Source organism: Haliotis rufescens, unplaced genomic scaffold (genome assembly GCF_023055435.1).
Source record: "Haliotis rufescens isolate VD_foot unplaced genomic scaffold, xgHalRufe1.0.p SCAF_1, whole genome shotgun sequence".
In the NCBI taxonomy this organism is placed as follows: Eukaryota; Metazoa; Mollusca; class Gastropoda; order Lepetellida; family Haliotidae; genus Haliotis; species Haliotis rufescens.
Genome location: NW_025963779.1, coordinates 38,333,493 through 38,354,063, shown reverse-complemented (window position 1 = coordinate 38,354,063; position 20,571 = coordinate 38,333,493). Strand labels below are relative to the sequence as shown.

The 20,571-nt window shown below is 43.3% G+C and overlaps 1 protein-coding gene across 2 annotated transcripts in view; it reads right to left on the bottom strand.

Annotated features, from left to right (window-relative positions):
* The window catches only part of LOC124135731, a 55,033-nt gene extending 34,693 nt beyond the window's left edge, over positions 1–20,340 (bottom strand). Inside the window, exons 1-4 of one of the 2 annotated variants that reach the window (XM_046501242.2) lie at positions 19,905–20,340; positions 8,410–8,493; positions 5,777–5,890; positions 2,412–2,468 (exon numbers count right to left, since the gene is read on the bottom strand). In XM_046501242.2, coding sequence (XP_046357198.2) covers positions 2,412–2,468; positions 5,777–5,890; positions 8,410–8,493; positions 19,905–19,976 — 327 coding nt within the window. In that variant the 5' untranslated portion in view covers positions 19,977–20,340. The remainder of the gene's footprint in view (positions 1–2,411; positions 2,469–5,776; positions 5,891–8,409; positions 8,494–19,904) is intronic. The other variant, XM_046501239.2, reaches the window with a different exon arrangement.
* Between the last annotated feature and the right edge of the window lie 231 nt (positions 20,341–20,571).

Sequence of the window (20,571 nt, the reverse complement as noted above, 5' to 3'; positions counted from 1 at the left end):
TCGCTCGTCACGCTGAAGACCCGGGTTCGATTCCCGACATGGGTACCTTGCGTGAAGCCCATTTCTGGTGTCCCTCGCCGTGATATTGCTGAAATATTGCTAAAAGCGGCGTAAAACCATACTCACTCACTCACTTACTGAGATATTTATAAGGAAACTGAGAAACATGACCATGATGCATGTAATAGGGCAATATAGTCTACAACAATATGGCTACAACACCTACAAGCTGCATGAAAGCTCCATCAGCAACCCTCAAAGTGGGACTATTTCCTAAGTAGCCACTATGTAATCAATAGCAAATCATATAAATTCCCACTACAGATTGATGTGTCAGTAACATTGCTTGGTCAGAGCAGGTTATTTCATGGGGTGGGAGTTAGGTTTTGAAGACAAAAATCCAAAGAATAGTGACTGGGGTTGGTGTTTGGAATAATTGTTATTGAGTGATTTCGACATCGGGTAGACCCTGCGGCAAATAAAGAATATTCACCAGTTAGAGATTTGCATATTCTCCCATAATTGTGCCACTACAAACCACTACCCTTTCACAAGTTGGGTTAACTTTTCACACCTATTATGAGTATATTACGCTTTAAAGCACAACATGAGCTTAGGATTTGTTTCTATATGTTTTTGTTTATTTAAACAGAGACATATTTATTGTACACACATCACACAGATCACGTGAGCCACTCCAGGCGCTTATGTCTCATGTACATACGTTCTGCAAGACTAAATTCCACTTGGTGACCCTCCCATCACCTTGTGCACACAACATTTCTACAACCTGTTTGGATACATCTATTGTAAACCCCTGGGTCTTTCTCCTGTGTAAAACATTTCTCTTCTCGGGAGAAGGTTAGGCAGGCCATGTTTAGAAACTTGTCTATTAAATAAAACCGAGAAGCACCTTTACCAGTCTAAAATGTTGTACACGTCAGTTGTGTTACCAATCTGTGGACATGTGCCGGTGCCATCACTTGTTCCCCCGGGGAAATATGTTTGATCGGGAACTATTTCATGGACTATGTCCACCTTGAAAGCCCAGGTGTAAATGTTCCGTGCGAGAGGCCTGGCTTTCATATACACAGTTCTATGCCCCCTTTCAACAAGATTTCTGCATTTTTATATGATATGTATTTGGACTGGAACCAAAGACAATGGTGGAGAACTAGGCTAATGATCACTCATTAGCTCCGATCCCGTTAGTCACCTCTAGCGACAAGCATAGTCGCCTCTTACGACTAGCATAGTCGCCGCATACGACAAGTATAGTCGCCTCTTCCTACAAGCATAGTCGCCTCTTACGACAAGCATGCGTTGGTGAAGACCTATTCTAACCCGGATCTTCAAGAATCCCATCAATCACAGAGATACACAAGTGCTCAGTTTTTATTTGAAGTAAATGTGTTGGGTTTCTTTCTTTATGATGTTCATACTTGTGGATGTTGAATATTATTAGTAGTAGTATCAGCAGTATCATTATTGTTGTTGTTGTTATTATTATGTGACGTAAACTCCTTCCTTAACATGTTGACTCAGACAGAGACGGGGAAATCAATGTGAAGTCTCGAGACTAATCAACATGAATGACTTGAAACCCAACTGGTGGATGGTTCCTCCACTTGTATATTGATATCGTGTATTAACTAATTTCCCGTTCAAACTGTACAATAAGGAAGTGTGTAGTTTTCTACAGGTTGATTTATAATAATTTTATTAACAGATTTTCGCCCACAAATCACATGGTTGTGGTCTTATCAGCTTAGCTATTTTCAACAAATTTGTTGTTGGCCTTATGTCGAATAAGGCGATAGCTGTGATTCACGTTTAGTGGGTTCGAGTCCCAGAGAACGTAGCTGGTTCGATCCCCGGCCACGTCATACCCAAATACGTTAAAAGAGAGAACTTGTTCTTATCGTAGCGGTCGACTTTGAGGGGCTAAAACAAGAACTGGTCAGAATACTGTGTCTTACTAGAGTATTCATGCTAAACTGCGACATGGTATCTCAGTGGGCTAGCACTTTAAAATCGGCAAAGTCCGCACTAGCACAAGCAAGCAAGCACGCACACGCACACGGACACGCACACGCACACGCGTCGCCAATTATCTTAAATGCGACGTTAAACCCCATTTCACCTCAAATCCCAGATGTTGGCCAATTGTGATGTTTTGTAACATCTATGATCTGCATTATTTCGTGTGTTTATTTGTTTGTTTGTTGCCACGTCGAAGACATGTGTGTCCCCGCCGTGTTATTGCTGGAACATTGCTAAAAGACACGTAAATCCATACTCACTCACTCAGTGAACCATATCACACTTACAAAATCCTTATCCCACGTGTGTGCATTGTGTTGACAGTACCAATATTGATATACAACTGCCCAACTAACTCAGTTCCTTACCTGTGCCAGTCCAACAATATACGCCTTCCATAGCTCCCGTTCACTAAACTTGGTAGTCTGAAAAGATACCATATACGTGTTACATATATCGTTATAGCTAAGGTTCAATAAAACCAGGCCAGACCAACGTAATTACTTGTTTTACAGATTTCTGTCATAAAACAACATGAAGGCAGGAGGGGAAAACAGAAATAAAAGTCGCTGATTATTATTTATTTATTTTTCATATCAATGACTATATTACTGCATTGTGACTATTATCATATTTTCCTCGGTGTGTAGATGCTCTTATTTCACATCAGGTGTAGTCTGAGTGAGCAGGGGAGTAGAAACGGTAAAGATGTCACAAATTGTGATTGAAGGTTACAAGACAGTTAAATGTTGTTTTGTACATTCTAAGTAATTATTTTTAATGATTATAAAGGCATTGTTTTTGTGGTTGAATCTGCACCTGTGGAAACCAGTATTTTATTGACCATTTGTTACTAGCACATTGCATACACAATTTCATGTTACCAAACGTAATGCAAATGTTAATTTTATAAAAATCTTTTTATTATTTCAACTGAATAAGTTTACATATTCCAGAAAGGTTCTTAACTGTAGTACTGCACAGATTACACACGGACCATAGAATGGCAGCAACACATTTTTTAATGTCTTCCACTGACTCTGATGTAGCTAGTACCCATTGATACAAAATGCCTATACTTTTATTCATACAACCATTGACTGCCTCCGTGGTCTAATGGTAGAGCGTCCGCCCGGAGAGCGAATGGTCCGGTGTTCGATCCCCGGCCGCGTCATACCAAAAGACGTTAAAAGATGGTACTTGTTGTTACCCTGTCTGGCGCTCGGCATTAAGGGGCTGAAACAAGGACTGGTCGGCTCGGAATAAAGTATGCTGTGTCTGAGTGGGGTATTCATGTTAAACTGCGGCATAGTATCTCAGTGAGCTAGCACTATAAATCGGCATCAGTCCGGACTAGTACAAGCAGCCAGACAAACACGCACACGTCCATGCACGTCGCTATATAAGTGCAATAACCTTGGACGCGAAGTTAAACCCAATTTCACCTCACCTCACCTCACCTCATACAACCATTGACACGATATATCTGCGTGAATTATTCAGGAAGAACCACCCTTGATCAAGGGTCCCCGGGTTGAACCACATCATCTACCCCAACTTCCTGGATGCACTGAGGTAAGTAACGTCACAAAGTAACGTATATAAGTAGGTTGATCCGCTACTTCCTGGTCCATGTCCCAGCAACAAACGGGGGCATCTCCATATTCACGTCTAGTGACTGGAGCACTGGTATAAAGCCCTCTGTGTAATGCGTGCACTTGCAGGGTAACTGAGCGGACCTGTATTCGCCTGCCTGTAGGGATTTACCCGGAAAATAGGTCACCATTTAGGTCTCAGCTTTCTGCCAGCCCAAGGAAATACAATGTTTCAGTTTGACAGGGGAAGCAAAGCACTTTTTGAGGAATCAACATGATATATTTTGTTTCAGCAAGTCCAGTGACCAATTATTTTCTTGAACTAGTCATTTATAACACAAAACTATGGCTCATCCAGAATATCAAATGGTCGGTGCATAAAGAAAGATTAGGTGGTCAGACCTTAGGACGTCATCTTGACCTGTGCTGTAGATTGATGCTCATACTTTCAGTCTTCTGGAGAATTGCCGACTGTTACACAACCTTTACTTACTCACTCCATACACTTAGTTTACATATCAACAAACCCGTGTACCCTTTGTAACACTACCTGTTGTACCCTTTGTAACACTACCTGTTGTACCCTTTGTACACTACCTGCTGTACCCTTTTTAACACTACCTGTTGCACCCTTTGTAACATTACCTGTTGTAACCTTTGTAACACTACATGTTGTACCCTTTGTAACATTACCTGTTGTACCCTTTGTAACACTACCTGTTGTACCCTTTGTGACACTACCTTGTTGTAACCTTTGTAACACTACATGTTGTACCCTTTGTAACATTACCTGTTGTACCCTTTGTAACACTACATGTTGTACCCTTTGTAACACTACCTGTTGTACCCTTTGTAACACTACCTGTTGTACCCTTTGTAACATTACATGTTGTACCCTTTGTAACACTACCTGTTGTACCCTTTGTAACATTACCTGTTGTACCCTTTGTAACACTACCTGTTATACCAGTATAATACTGTCTGGCGCACCATGTATAATTCTGTTTATTTATCCACCTGTAACACTACCTGTTGCACCGACCCGTGAAGATTCTAGGTAGAATAGGTCTTCAGCAACCCATGCTTGCCGTAAAAGGCGACCGTGCTTGTCTAGTCTGTCTTACAGACCCTGATACAAATATATATCAAATACAGCTCATGCAAGTCTATAATGTTTGGCAAGTCTAGATCACTTCAGTATCAGGATGAAGAGAGTCACTGGGCTCCTTTTTATTATATTTTTATTAAGATAACTGAACAACTGTTTTTTTTATGTACGATATGTTCATTTCAGAGACTAGATTTTAGTCTAGTGCTTGTCGTAAGAGGCGACTAACGGGATCGGGTGATCAGGCTCGCTGACTTGGTTGATACAAGTCATCGTTTCCCAGTTGCGTGGATCGATGCTTATATTGATTTTTGTAGTAACAGCAACGTTGCACTATGTAGCCTATACTTGTACTTGTAAATATGTAACTTTGCCTACCGACAATGACTGTAAAAGAAGTACTATTCTTAAAATATTAGCTTCCGCGGTGATGCGGCCGTCAAATCGGTTGTTTCAAACCGAGGGGGTTTATAGTGATTTCATTATTTTTAAAATTCCTGGTAGAATAAAAAATAAATCACATAATCTATAACTCTGTATGTTTTATGTAAATGCAGCTTGCTTGAACATGTCTTAATATCAATATATTAACTTTGAAAATCTAAATAGTTTTAGGATTGTCGGTTACATAGCGCAAGCAACAAAACCAAACAGGTTCGTGGGTTTTAACCAAGGTTTAGGTGACGTTTGATAACTTGGTGGTTAAAGCGTCTCGCCAAACTAATGGGTTGGATTCCCCACATCGGTAAAGTGAGCGCAGCCCGTCACTCACTCACTCAAAGTAGTTAACAGTCAGTCAGTGGTTGTGTCAGTTTTGATTTTCTTCATAAATACAATCAACAACCGCCCTGCTATGACCGAAACAGTTAAACACGGTAGCTACTCGTACACCAATGCCTCGTCAGGTGAGGTACACCGACAGGCTGTTGGATTACAAACTGTAGGCAGGACATATCGGATAGTTAAAGCGAACCAGTACGTAGCTACGATTTCGCAGCTTTCCATCCTGAACTTTCAACATGGTACTCACTCTAAACTTGTTGAGACGTTTAGTGGTGTACAGGTCGAACCTGTAGCCCTTCTTCTCATCACTCTCCCCTGACCTGAACCTGGTGTCCGAGCCAAGCTGAAGCACGCCGATATGCTGCAACACAGGAACAACCCAGATCGTTTATAACCACTTGAATGTGATGCATCGCCTGGAAGTGTCCAGTATAAAACTTCTTTCGACAATATTCAAAGGCAAACGTTATTGTGTCGTTAAGTTTTGTCATTTATAAACCTCTATATGAATTTTTGGATTTGAAGAATTCGAAGAAACACAACCAAGTAATAGACGTCACTAGTATTGCATGTTTTGGGCAAGAAATGACGAATATTCGGGAGGTTGGTCGTGAGTTCGATTCCTAGATTCCCACTGAGTATGGTCATTGGTCTGTCCTCACGATGATACCCCTGCTCGGTGGTTTCACAATTGTGATAAAGGTCTAAACGAAGTGTTCATGTTAATTTGATTTATTCCGAAACGTGCTGTAGTGAGATTGTTCAGCATTTCAAAAAGATGATATGCACGAATGACCCTAGCTGATTCCTTGTGAATTGCCACACGCAATGTCATGCATGTACTTCTTACTCTTCTTATTCAAATCAAATTAACGCATTGTATACTTGTTACTTATGCATGACCATGGCTCAATGAAAAGGAAAATTATCTCTTGAGAACAATATTATTGTCTCTGAGTGAATTAGGTACCACGCCGCTTTTAAAAATATGAACGACTTGCCTGCTTACTGTGCGAGCAATGCACATACATACCATATTTTAACGTCAATAAAATATACATTGAATAGACCTTAAGAATTCTATATGCAAAGAATAACTTATCCCCAGGAACCCCACTTTGAACGATTACTTGACTGTAACTTCGAAAAGATTCAACCTGTTTAATACCCGCGAAATTATATGTGGATTTGGTTTGTCTTTAATAGTTGCACTTGTTGCAAATGTAGTTAATACATAATTCATGTTGCTGTTTCTTGTGCTTCCTCTTAGTGAAAGGTTCATTAAATTGTACTGTGATGTTATTGGGTTGCACCTGACCCAATTGACTCTTCACGTGAATTCCATTTGCATTTATTATCCTGGTAAACAATTGTTATACTGGCGTGTTCGATTTAAAAAAAAACCATTTACAATACGCCACAAGTTACTGAAAGCACCGGATCAGCGAATTCGATTTTGCAAACCGATAAAAACGTATTAACATGTGCATTAGAAACACATGGTCGGCATTAAAACCTAATTCACTCACTTACGCATTCATTCATAGATACCCACGTATTTTATATTTCCACGTGTGTACAATGTGCAAAGATCTAGCTACGTCCTTCCACGTGTGTACAATGTGCCAAGATATAGCTACGTCCTTCCACGTGTGTACAATGTGCAAAGATCTAGCTCAGTCCTTCCACGTTTGTACAATGTGCAAAGATCTAGCTCTATCCTTCCACGTTTGTACAATGTGCCAAGATCTAGCCACGTCCTTCCACGTGTGTACAATGTGCAAATATCTAGCTCTGTCCTTTCACGTGTGTACAATGTGCCAAGATCTAGCTCCGTCCTTCCATGTGTGTACAATGTGCAAAGATCTAGCTACGTCCTTCCACGTGTATATAATGTGCAAAGATCTAGCTACGTCCTTCCACGTGTATACAATGTGTAAATATTTAGCTCCGTCCTTCCACGTGTGTACAATGTGCAAATATCTAGCTCTGTCCTTCCACGTGTATACAATTTTTTAATATCCAGATCCGTCCTTCCACGTGTGTACAATGTGCAAAGATCTAGCTCCGTCCTTCCACGTGTGTACAATGTGCCAAGATCTAGCTACGTCCTTCTACGTGTGTACAATGTGCCAAGATCTAGCTCCGTCCTTCCACGTGTGTACACTGTGCCAAGATCTAGCTACGTCCTACCACGTGTGTACAATGTGCCAAGATCTAGCCACGTCCTTCCACGTGTGTACAATGTGCAAAGATCTAGCTCTGTCCTACCACGTGTGTACAATGTGCCAAGATTTAGCTCCGTCCTTCCACGTGTGTACAATGTGCCAAGATCTAGCTCCACCCTTTCACGTGTGTACAATGTGCCAAGGTCTAGCTCCGTCCTTCCACGTTTGTACAATGTGCCAAAATCTAGCTCCGTCCTTCCACGTGTGTACAATGTGCCAAGATATACGTAGCTCCGTCCTTCCAAGTGTGTACAATGTGCCAAGATCTACGTAGATCCGTCCGTCCACGTGTGTACAATGTGCCAAGATCTACGTAGATCCGTCCTTCCAAGTGTGTACAATTTGCCAAGATCTACGTAGATCCGTCCTTCCACGTGTGTACAATGTGCCAAGATCTACGTAGATCCGTCCTTCCACGTGTGTACAATGTGCCAAGATCTAGCTCCGTCCTTCCACGTGTGTACAATGTGCCAAGATCTAGCTCCGTCCTTCCACGTGTGTACAATGTGTGAAGCCCATTTCTGGTGTCCCTCATTGTTGTATTTCTTGACTGGTGGCAAAAAAGGCAGTACAGTCTATGTCGAGCTATGGTAGTTACGACAGTCGTAGCACCACGATTGCTACGTAATACGTCTTGTGATGTAATACTTACATTTTCTCTGCTTGTATCCTGGCCTTTGAAGATGTAAAAGGTGAATTCCTTGATGACGCACCAATACTGGACCCACTTGGAATCCTGGAAGAAACAAACATCCTTGAGAATACACAGTAAGCGCAAAACCTAGAGTAAACTAATGCAAGCAGTTTCAAAATGTCCCGCAACCTTCAAGTATCCACACGTGGACTCTCTTGTTTCCTTTGACCAGACACTATTATGTACAAGTCGTTGGTTATAGATGGGATATCGCTGACTGTGGGGTTAGACAACACTTACTTACTCACTAAATAAAAAAAAATTAAATCAAGATAAGATTTCACTGCTGAATCCATTTACTCCCTATAGTAGGGTGGCAATGTTCGAAAACCTGTCACAATGTTTGGGTAGTAAAATATTGTGCCATCAGGTAAGGTAAGTGGGGCTGTTTTAGGTTGATTGTTGACTGTGTAACGTCAGGTAGATGACAGAGGACAGGCTGGTCTACACATCACATTCTTTACACTATTGAGGACACGGCTCATTGTCGCATCCGTCCATGTAAAGTATCACCACATTTGATACAACGTATGTGACATATTGTGCTCTCGAAACATCGTTAACTAAAGCTAAGTGCAGATTTTGATGTCTAAAGATGAAACTAAAAAGCGTCCTCTTCGATGAAATTCAAGAACAATATCCAAAAGAGTATCTGTTGAAATAAATTGCTAAAAACGCGTCAATGTATGTGTGTCAGTGGAGAAAACCACACGTTCTTGTACTGACAATGTCAAGGCTCTCCTCTGTGGCTTAAACAATGTAGAGCCTCATTTATCTTAGTTGATTATATGTCTGATGTTTCTGATGACCCCCACATTGCTACTCATCCGTATTCCCGCCGCGGGTAATAGTTTGGTGGATCAGTACTTATGCAGAGGGGAATGTCCGCGTAACTCTCCATTCCTTAAGAGTGATGAAGCAGAGACCCCTCTGTGGCCGATGCCCATTATTTTTAAGGAATGGAAAGATATTAGGATATTCCCCTACTTAAAACACATCCCTACTTTTACACTTTGACAAAACATTTTCTTATGCTAATTTTTGAAAAATGAACCAGAACTCTGTGTAGCCTATATTTATACTGTGTGAGTCGCCCTTGCGGTGATGCACGGAGAATACGTTCTCTGCCGCTGTTGCACGTGCACCAAACTCCGTCGCGAGCTCATATTTGCAATGCATGGTACACGTCTCGTCATTATTTCATGAGGTCCTAAACTGGTATAATTGTATAAATCGCCTGCACGTTGAACATGCATGCAAACAGGAATGATAGGACATATAGAGCCCTGAACAAGGATATATATGTTTACCTGTGTTTTTTTCTTGTTAAAGGTTTATCTAATTGCTTTAGATGGGAGCTTTATTATAGGTAACCCATTGTAACAAAACACTATATACATATTTTTTTAGCTTTTAGGATTATGCAACTATTTGAAAATATTTAATACTTTATTTCACATCATGCTATCATGTGTCGCCGTAACTGAGGTCGACAATTCAGAATTCAATCGATGCAGTTTCGAACTCAGCTGGTGACACATGTTTTCGACAAAATTTGAATCATTCCTTTGACAAAATATAAAAAATAGTCTGTTTCAAGTGTAAATTAATTGAAATGTTGGTGCAACATGGACAAACAACTCCATTCCTTATGAATAATGGCGCATTTAAACAATACCATGACGTCATAGATGTGTTTTAATCAAGGCCCTCGCCTGTCTCGTAATCTATGATTAATGATAAACAGTATAAAGCCAGCAGATTAAAAGTTCATTGCAGGATATACAATTAAATTCATAAGACTTTGGTGACATCCTTAAAGATATTTCTTGTCCAGCGAATCCTACTTCACAAAGTTTCACAAAAGCTGATGAGGAGCTTTCGTTTATGTCACGTTGACTGCTTTCTCAGTATCATCTCATTTGAATACCAACGGCAGAGATATCGTTCATTTTCAGAGTAAAATATGACGATTAGAGCTGTTATTTCTTAAAATGAACTGTAAATTCCCATGAAAAGAGTGGTTAGTCGGAAGGGTATAAATCTAAAACAGAGCAACGTTCACGTTGATAGCATGACCACGGGGACACAGCCGTTTGGTTAGTTACACAATACCAGGTATAGTCGTCAATCATTTGAACATCAAGGTGAGGTGATCTACAAGAACAACATTCACCGGTCTCAAGAGTATTTGAATAATGTCAGAATGGAACCATACATCAGTGCCATACATGCATTCTGCCCAATGGCATATGTTGATTATTTCTATTACCAACACGTATAGACATATGTAGACATATATGTGAATCATACACATATTCCAGTTACGAGTAAGATCACACTAGGGTATGCCAGTATGTCACGGGGCATTGTTCCCGGAAGAGGCCATTGCTCCCACTCATAGAAGACACGTTGATTTATAGGCCACCTTGTAGTATTCTCAGCAATAATACAACATCTATGCTAATAAACACTGTATCTATGGGTAATAATTCACTCCCTCACAAGAGTCTGTGTCACCTCGAAGACACTTCAAGGAGATTCAGCTGGCAGGTTTATCAACGCAACACTTCCAATACTCGACCCCAGTCAACTGGCCGAGCTGGCTGATATCATATCACGATGTGTTATAAAGTCTCCCTACTTGACAGGCGGGTATCCTGTAATTTTCTCATACTCACTAATTCTGCATGTTTGCTCTTCTCACGGACGTCACCGCTAGAGATGAAAAGGGTGACTAATGTGTATTCCCATTGACGGAATCATAAAACTCAAATGGAGTTTGCTTCACCCGGTACGAAACAGATCGTGTTTTAGATGTATGCGGCATAAACAACGACGTGTTTCCGTTTGAAGCAAACCCGGGGTCAGTTGTACACCCTTAGAGTTGTACAGAACCGCTTGGTGGTGCTGGGTACAGCATGTCAGTCCAACCAAAGTAGGACGACGGTAAGTGAGTGAGTGGGTGATTTGTTGAAACGCCGCTTTGAATAATATCTTGGATTGTAACGTCGTGTCCTTTTGATGTGGAGGAAAAGCCTTAAGTGGCACCGATCTTTGAAGTTTACCACCTTGTATGATTATAGCATTATAGCCGACCGAGTCTCGACAACCCCACTTCGCGCTCGGCATTAAGGGGCCAAAAAAGGACTGGTCGGCTCGGAGTGAGTGTACTGTCTTTGATAGGGGTATTCATTTTAAACTGCGGCATGGAATCTCAGTTTGCTAGCACTACAAAATCAGCATCAGGGGACTAGTACAAGCAGCCACATACACACGTGCATGCACGTCGCTATATAAGCGCAGTAACCTTGAATGCGACGTCAACCTCATTTCACCTCACCTCACCTCACCTCACCTCACCTCACCTCACCTCACCTCACCTTGCCTCGCCTCGCCTCGCCTCGCCTCGCCTCGCCTTGCTGCCAATAGCAAGGTGAGGTGAGGTGAGGCGAGGCGAGGTGAGGCAAGGTGAGGTGAGGCGAGGCGAGGCGAGGCGAGGCGAGGTGAGGTGAGGTGAGGTGAGGTGAGGCGAGGCGAGGCGAGATGAGATGAGATGAGGTGAGGTGAGGCGAGGCGAGGCGAAGGAACTCGGGGGCAGTGAAAGTATGGAGTCGACGTTTTTGACAAGATGGTTAAAAAATATAGACGGCCTCCTCAAGACATCTTGTGATAACACTATTATACGTGGATGACGTATACACACTGGGTTGCTGCTCAACTCTCATTGTGTATACTAATGGTATATGGTGTGTGAAGGAGTGGTGACACACTGTCTCTCTGTAATAATACCAGGCAACACATCGTGGGACGGCAACAAAACACAGATGGCGAAATGAATATGGGTATAGCCAGGCATTGAAAATACAGTGATTATCAAGACATTACTAGGATATTACAGTCTACAAAAATGTTTATCCAATGCAAGACAGACAGCTCAAGAACTCGCCTGAACATGTGTGTACAATGACAATGATGGTGCGATGGGTTTTCAGTTAGAATCGATTCTAGAGCTGTAAGGTCACCGGCATCCGTGCGTGAAATAAGTGGACAGTAAGGATAGTTTCTTAGTGAAGATAGCGGTGAAGAATAAGAAGGGTTTTAATTTAACTTCATACCTGACGCAGCGTAACATTGTACGCATAGATATGCTGGCTGTACGCTTGTGGTAATGTATTGTCGGTGTAATCGGGGGATAAATAATGGACGTTCGACAGGAGTAAAGTCTGGAAGTTAATTTAAGGTACCGACGTTTACTATTATAGCTAAAGATGGAGCGGGATACTTTATAGCGGAGGACAGTCGTTTTGGCCATTACATTAGGCCTGAAACGGTTACCCAGGTACTCGGTCGAACATAACTACTCGAAAACACGGAGATTTATCTCCCTTGTTCAGCTTAATTATCTCCCTTTCTTAGCAGCCATGGGGTTCAAGTACTATTAGACTGGTACCATGGCCTAGCACCAGTATCATGACATGGTAGCAGTCGAACTACCCCTCAACAGTGTGGCAATTCTTCGACCTGTCAGAAGATAAAACAAAACTTAATGCAGAATTTGTTCAATTCAATTCTCTGTTAAGGATGAGTTGTGTCCACAGTAAGGACCCATCTGAAACTGATTCATTGGAAACTACTGCACTCTGTAATCTCCTTGTAACTTTTCGGCGGCAAGATTCAATCAATCGCCTTTTCTTGGTCGACAGATAAGGTAGATTCAACTGGCTGTATAAAGTTTAATATATTTCAGATTTGTTCTTGAGGGTTCCCATCTAGTATCAACTCCAAAACAACAATATACTGAACACCTAATCAGATACATCTGATCGTTGAAAAGTGACAATGCCCCTGTACACCCTGAGGAGGCTCCGGCAACTCTGTTATTTGCGCGCGGGTACTTGAGCTACCCATGCCAGTCCTCGTTACATAAGAACCTTGTAGTGGTGTGGTGCATTTAATATTTCGGTGTCATCATTTTCGCGTAGACGTTCGTAACTGTAGGGTTGATAATACGTGATAAGAATACGCATGGACAAAACTGTTCCTATTGCAGGCGAAACTATTAACTGTAGTTTGACATAAAGTATGGCGGTGTGTATGCGTTAAGTCAGGTGTGATTGTTTGAACATCCACTATTATATATATAGGGTGAGATATACAGCCACTTACATACCCGGGTCTGGTATGCGAACAAATTACCGCTGAATGAGGTATCCGGAAAAGGAGACCTCTTTACAAACCGACATTCCAAATCGACATGTATAGGTAACTGGTAGTTCCTGCAGATTCTTTTCTCAAGTTCTTCTGATCGACCACGCGTGATTGGTAAAGTTCATTTTCAAGTTCTCCTGATCGAATATGCGTGATTAGTAAATCCAGTAGATATTATCTTCAGGTTCTCCCGATGGAGTACTGATTATTGATAAGTAAGAAAGTGGCCATTTAGCATTCACCTATAACCAGGTTGTGATATTTGGAGAAATACATCGCCTAAATTGTTCCATTTATTTTAAACCACCCAGTCCCTACTACTCCACACCTCTTCCATCCACAACACCTACTCCCTCACACCCATCGCAACCTCCCCCCACTCCCTCACCCCAAACCTCCACGACACCTACTCTCTCACACCCATCGCAACCTCTCCCCACTCCCTCAACCCAAACCTCCACGACACCTACTCTCTCACACCCATCGCAACCTCTCCCCACCCTCTCACCCCAAACCTCCACGACACCTACTCTCTCACACCCATCGCAACCTCTCCCCACTCCCTCACCCCAAACCTCCACGACACCTACTCTCTCACACCCATCGCAACCTCTCCCCACCCCCTCAACCCAAACCTCCACGACACCTACTCTCTCACACCCATCGCAACCTCTCCCCACCCCCTCACCCCAAACCTCCACGACACCTACTCTCTCACAACAATCGCAACATCTCCCCACTCCCTCACCCCAAACCTCCACGACACCTACTCTCTCACACCCATCGCAACCTCTCCCCACCCCCTCACCCCAAACCTCCACGACACCTACTCTCTCACACCCATCGCAACCTCTCCCCACTCCCTCACCCCAAACCTCCACGACACCTACTCTCTCACACCCATCGCAACCTCTCCCCACCCCCTCAACCCAAACCTCCACGACACCTACTCTCTCAAACCCATCGCAACCTCTCCCCACTCCCTCACCCCAAACCTCCACGACACCTACTCTCTCACACCCATCGCAACCTCTCCCCACCCCCTCACCCCAATCCCCTACAACACCTACTCCCTCACACCCATCGAAACCTCTCCAAACCCCCTCACCCCAATCCCCTACAACACCTACTCCCTCACACCCATCGCAACCTCTCCCCACCCCTTCACCCAAACCCTCCACAACAACAACTCCCTCACACCCATCGCAACCTGTCCCCACTCAGTCACCCCAACCCTCCATAACATCTACTCCCTCACACCCGTCCGCAACCTCTCCCCACCCCCTTACCAACCCTTCACAACACCTACTCCCTCACACCCATCGAAACCTCTCCAAACCCCCTCACCCCAATCCCCTACAACACCTACTCCCTCACACCCATCGCAACCTCTCCCCACCCCCTCACCCAAATCCCCTACAACACCTACTCCCTCACACCCATCGAAACCTCTCCAAACCCCCTCACCCCAATCCCCTACAACACCTACTCCCTAACACCCATCGCAACCTCTCCCCACCCCCTCACCCCAATCCCCTACAACACCTACTCCCTCACACCCATCGCAACCTCTCCCCACCCCTTCACCCAAACCCTCCACAACAACAACTCCCTCACACCCATCGCAACCTCTCCCCACCCCTTCACCCCAACCCTCCACAACAACAACTCCCTCACACCCATCGCAACCTCTCCCCACTCAGTCACCCCAACCCTCCATAACATCTACTCCCTCACACCCGTCCGCAACCTCTCCCCACCCCTTCACCAACCCTTCACAACACCTACTCCCTCACACCCATCGAAACCTCTCCAAACCCCCTCACCCCAATCCCCTACAACACCTACTCCCTCACATCCGTCCGCAACCTCTCCCCACCACCTCACCCCAACCCTCCACAACACCTACTCCCTCACACCCATCGCAACCTCTCCCCACCACCTCACCCCAACCCTCCACAACACCTACTCCCTCACACCCATCGCAACCTCTCCCCGCCCCCTCACCAACCCTTCACAACACCTACTCCCTCACACCCATCGAAACCTCTCCCCACTCCCTCACCCACATCCTTCACAACACCTACTCCCTCACACCCAACGCAACCTCTCCCTACCCCCTCGCCCCAACTCTCCACAACACCTACTCCCTCACACCCATGGCAAACTCATCCCCACTCCCTCACCCCAACCCTCCATAACACCTACCCCCTCACACCCATCGCAACCTCATCCCCACCCCCTCACCCCAATCCCCCACAACACCTACTCCCTCACACCCATCGCAACCTCTCCCCACTCAATCACCCCAAACCTCCACAACACCTACTCCCTGACACCCATCGCAACCTCATCCCCACCCCCTCACCCCAACCCCTTCACAACACCCACGCCCTGACATCCATCGCAACCTCATCCCCACTCTCCACAACACCCACTCCCTCGCCCCAACCCTTCACAACACCCGCTCCTCACACCAATCGCAACCTCATCCCCACTCTCCACAGCACCCACTCCCTCGCCCCAACCCTCCACAACACCCACTCCCTCACACCCATCGAAACCTCATCCCCACTCACCACAACACCAACTCCCTCGCCCCAACCCTCCACAACACCCACTCCCTCACACCCATCGAAACCTCTCCCCACTCTCCACAACACCAACTCCCTCACCCACACCCTTCCCAACACCCACTCCCTCACACCCATCGCAACCTCTCCCCAACCTGTTTATTGCTTTTCATTAAGTTTTTCAACATAATTACCCGTTCTTTTTGTCAAAAGTCCTCAGTTGCACATATATGGAAAGGGGGCAAGTTTGATCTTGATCAAGGATATAGATGTAAGAACGCCCCTCCGGTCTGTCTATTCAGTCCCCTCTGTGCTTCATTATTACGATATTACCAAAATGTATTTGATGACATGGACTTCAGCGCTTTGTCGTTGTGTTTGACAGCAACGTCAGGACCAACGAGCCACCACCAAACAACGTGTACGGCGGGGACACACAGTGGCAGTGTGAGCTGTCACTTCCTTCTACGTGTCATCTACTTGTGTCTAACATTCCAAATAGCAGCTATTGATAGGAAAGTAACGACTTTTAACTTTGATTGTATGGAAGCCTGTAAGTAGATGGGGAAGTTTAAACCCCAACAGATGAGTTGTTTGTGCTTTGCGTGTCGTCATGACCTGTAGCCGCCGTCATGGCCCGTGCCTGTATTGGTCACAATAAATATTAGACACTTCATTGCGATTAGGATACGAAATGAATAGAGGTTGTGGATTTTTATAAAATATATTAACACAATGGCAACTGTAATACGTAAGTGTAAATAGACATCAATGTGAACTGTGGAGTGATAGTGCGTTTTGAGTCATGGCAATGGTAGTCACCCGTATTAATTTCCTTATACGCTAACTAACAGTTATGTAAATCAATATGCAGTATTGCTATTTTCCACTGTAAACATATAGATATTTCATGTGTCGAGTGAAATGACATGTTTCGCGGGGGGGGAGGGGGGGGGGGGGGGGGTGGATTTCCACGAGTGGCGTGATAATATCTCCTCTCCCTCGTCACTCGATGAGAGAAACATGACATTTCACGAGACACATGGAATATCTCATTTATCATATCAATTCCCAAACCTATATTCCCCCGCTCCATTTCGTGGTGGGGGGTAATTATACTCAAAAATAATATATTACAACACAACACACAAATCGTTGCGTTTAACAGCGCAAATTCACCAAATATCCTCTTCAGCATGGAACAAAGAACAAATACAAACATATTTTTTTCTCAACCAGTGCAAATAACATACCACTTTCGTCAATCTCAATTCACAGGTAATTGTGAAATACTTAAAGAGCGACATTACATAGCGCGGGGCGTCCGCGACCATTGTAGCATTACTTCACAGAATGTGACGATGCTCTCTAAAACTCTGAGATGCTTGTGTCCGTGATACAGGGTCGTCGTGTTGAAGACCCACTGTCTATTCTACGGAACCTATACTTACACTGTTTAAATGAAACTGTCAGTCCAGTGTCACACAACTCGTTCTAGTCTGCATGTATGGACGGACTAGACAACACGGTATGGTAACAGGGTTTCTTCAATGGGATGCCAAGCTAAGGTACAAGGAACGTTTACTTTATAAGTTGTGTTTAACATCCGTGTATTTATGATAATCAGTTCTACAAGACTGTGGCATCCTTTCTAATATTTCAAATGTAACATAAAAATAAAAAGGAATCTGTGATTGTATGCCAGACATTTCAACTCTGGGGGATAGCCTCGATAAATGAATATGGAATCATGTCTCCCCTGTCAGTGGCGATGTCAGTCAGCAAGATAGTCACATGTACACGTCTCTATGGCTCGAATACTCAATTTTGTAAATCAAATCTTAATCTTACAATGTCTGTAATTCCTTATTCCAACTGTCTTTATATTACAAATGGCTTCTTAATAGCCTATAAACACATACCTTAAAAACCATATAGCTTTGTTTGTTAATTCCATTTATTAAGAGAAATTATTATTGTGATAAATGTGTCTTCAAAGCCTAATACTTTATCGTTTTTTAACTCATTATCTTTAAGTCAGACATGTACCTGTTAAAAAAAAGTCAATTAAATAGTATTTAGTAGATGATAGAAAGTATACATTGTGTCTCTTACAGGACATAGGAAATTAGTGACATGCCATTCAGTATATTACTTCTCTAAGTGCTCAGTGTAATATCCAGACCCCTCACCGTCATCCTAAAAAGCAACAACAAAAAAGTTGAAGTACGAAAGAGCACATTTTGCTAAATTGCAATGAAATTTATAGGCTCTCCCTGAAAACACGTCCTCGGGTATTGGGGTCTCGAGAACACACCTACCACGTTATTTAATCTAACGTGATAATCTCGGCACACAATTGATTATACCCATGCTGACATCATCACTCAATATGTATAATGAGATTCTAGTACATATGCAACTGCATGCGAGGACCGTGTGTTCTGTTCTGCCTTGTAAAGCCACCGAGGAACTCTCCCACTGAGTGCTGTCAAAACCACCGATCAATCAAAGTTTCTCGTTATCGGCCCGTCAAGTACATACCCCCGCCTCACCTCCCGTCAATGTCTGCCCCATACCTCCACGTAACCAGCTGACGACCTCCGTGTCACAGTCTATCGCGCCTTGTTCTATCAGGGAATATTACAGTCTAAGTGAATAGTCAGGGTTAGCCCGAGCCTTCTCAAATATACATAATAATGTGATCATTGATATCAACTGTTATGATGGACTTTGATTTTGCAGGTAGATGAGAATGTGAACGTGTATGTATACCCACATTGTTCAGCCGTCTTAGTTCCTAACAATAGGCCTTTATTTACACGCTGGGTAGAGCAGTCACCTAAACAGGTTTCTATGCAGCTACTGTCCCGTAGCCTATATTTCATTTCAAGGGAGACGACCTTGTTTTTGGAAGACAAATGGACAAATCAGTCTATATATGGTTTACCCACAAATCGCTTTAAAACTCACACACAATGAACGCATTCGAGCCGGCTCTAATTATCGAATTATCTAACATATATAACTAGCCAGATGGTAAGTAATTGTCCAGGAATACGAACCAACAGCAAACATCACAAATCAACACCAGAATACACTGTAAATGTATCGCCACCAGTATAAAAGCTGTATGAGTGAAAACTGTAGACGATTGATCGTACTGTATTCAATACTGTCAATGTTGACTGCTGTTGGAGTGGTGGTCTTCAGTCAAACACTGACAACAGTTTCACAATTAATAGTGTCAAACATGATGTTCGTATATTTTTTACTTTCGGATAGGTTTACAGATTGTATTATTAATCATATGAATATAGTTAGAAATATTCACTTGATTGATAAACGTCGTTGGTGATTGTCGATGTGCTCATAATAGTACTGGCCAATATTAACAGCTATCAGCTATGTTCGAACATTGGTTATGAGAGAGAAGAAAGCATATGCAATGACAACAATGTGATAAACATCTTTACATGTAAAATATTATTCATCCTGTGTTTTCTAAAATCACTTTGAAAATTAAGAACAAGTTAATACAATTCAACGACTTGGCGATACAATCACGTCACTCGCACAAGGCTAAAATCGCACCTGTAACGATTCCTAGTCAACTGCTTCATATAACATAAACAAACACATACCTGTCAGATCACGCATATTACTTACGTGTGTGCCTTTGTGATGCAACCATCCCTCCATCAGTTTGTAGGGATTCTTGGGTAAGTTCATGTAATCCATAGTGTCAGATATTGTCCCACTGAATTAAAAATCCTCACTTGTTAGAGTAGAATCCCCCGACTTGCGATAACCGGCGCATATTTCTCAATGTGAGCAACTGAGCGTTTGTTCAACGTGAGCTTTCGACCAGGAAGTGAAACGCTCAAAATAGACCTGAGCTCCAATCACACCTACGAGCAGGTGGAGGCATACCTGGAAAGTTGAGGGGACTAGCGACAGACAGGGACCGATCATATCACCACCAATCGGCCCTGGTGTGGTGGATGTTTGGAACAAAACCGTGATTATCATTAAAAGGCACGGAGAAAGGCGATGTCCTCACAGGATGGTCACTTGTGTTGGAAGTTTCCAGCGGAAGATATCTAGAGCGGAACTTATTCAATATGTAGATGTTTAACTGGAGGGCAAATACCGTCCGCTCACGTACACGTTATAAGAATTATGTCGTGGTAACGGAGATCTCTTGTATCTTGTATGATTATAATGAGTTTTTGTTGATAGGTGTTGGAAGGAATGCTTGTTCCGGTGAGTCAACAATGAATATACCTTAGACATGGATACACATTTCTTACATACAGGGCGTACACTGTCGCAG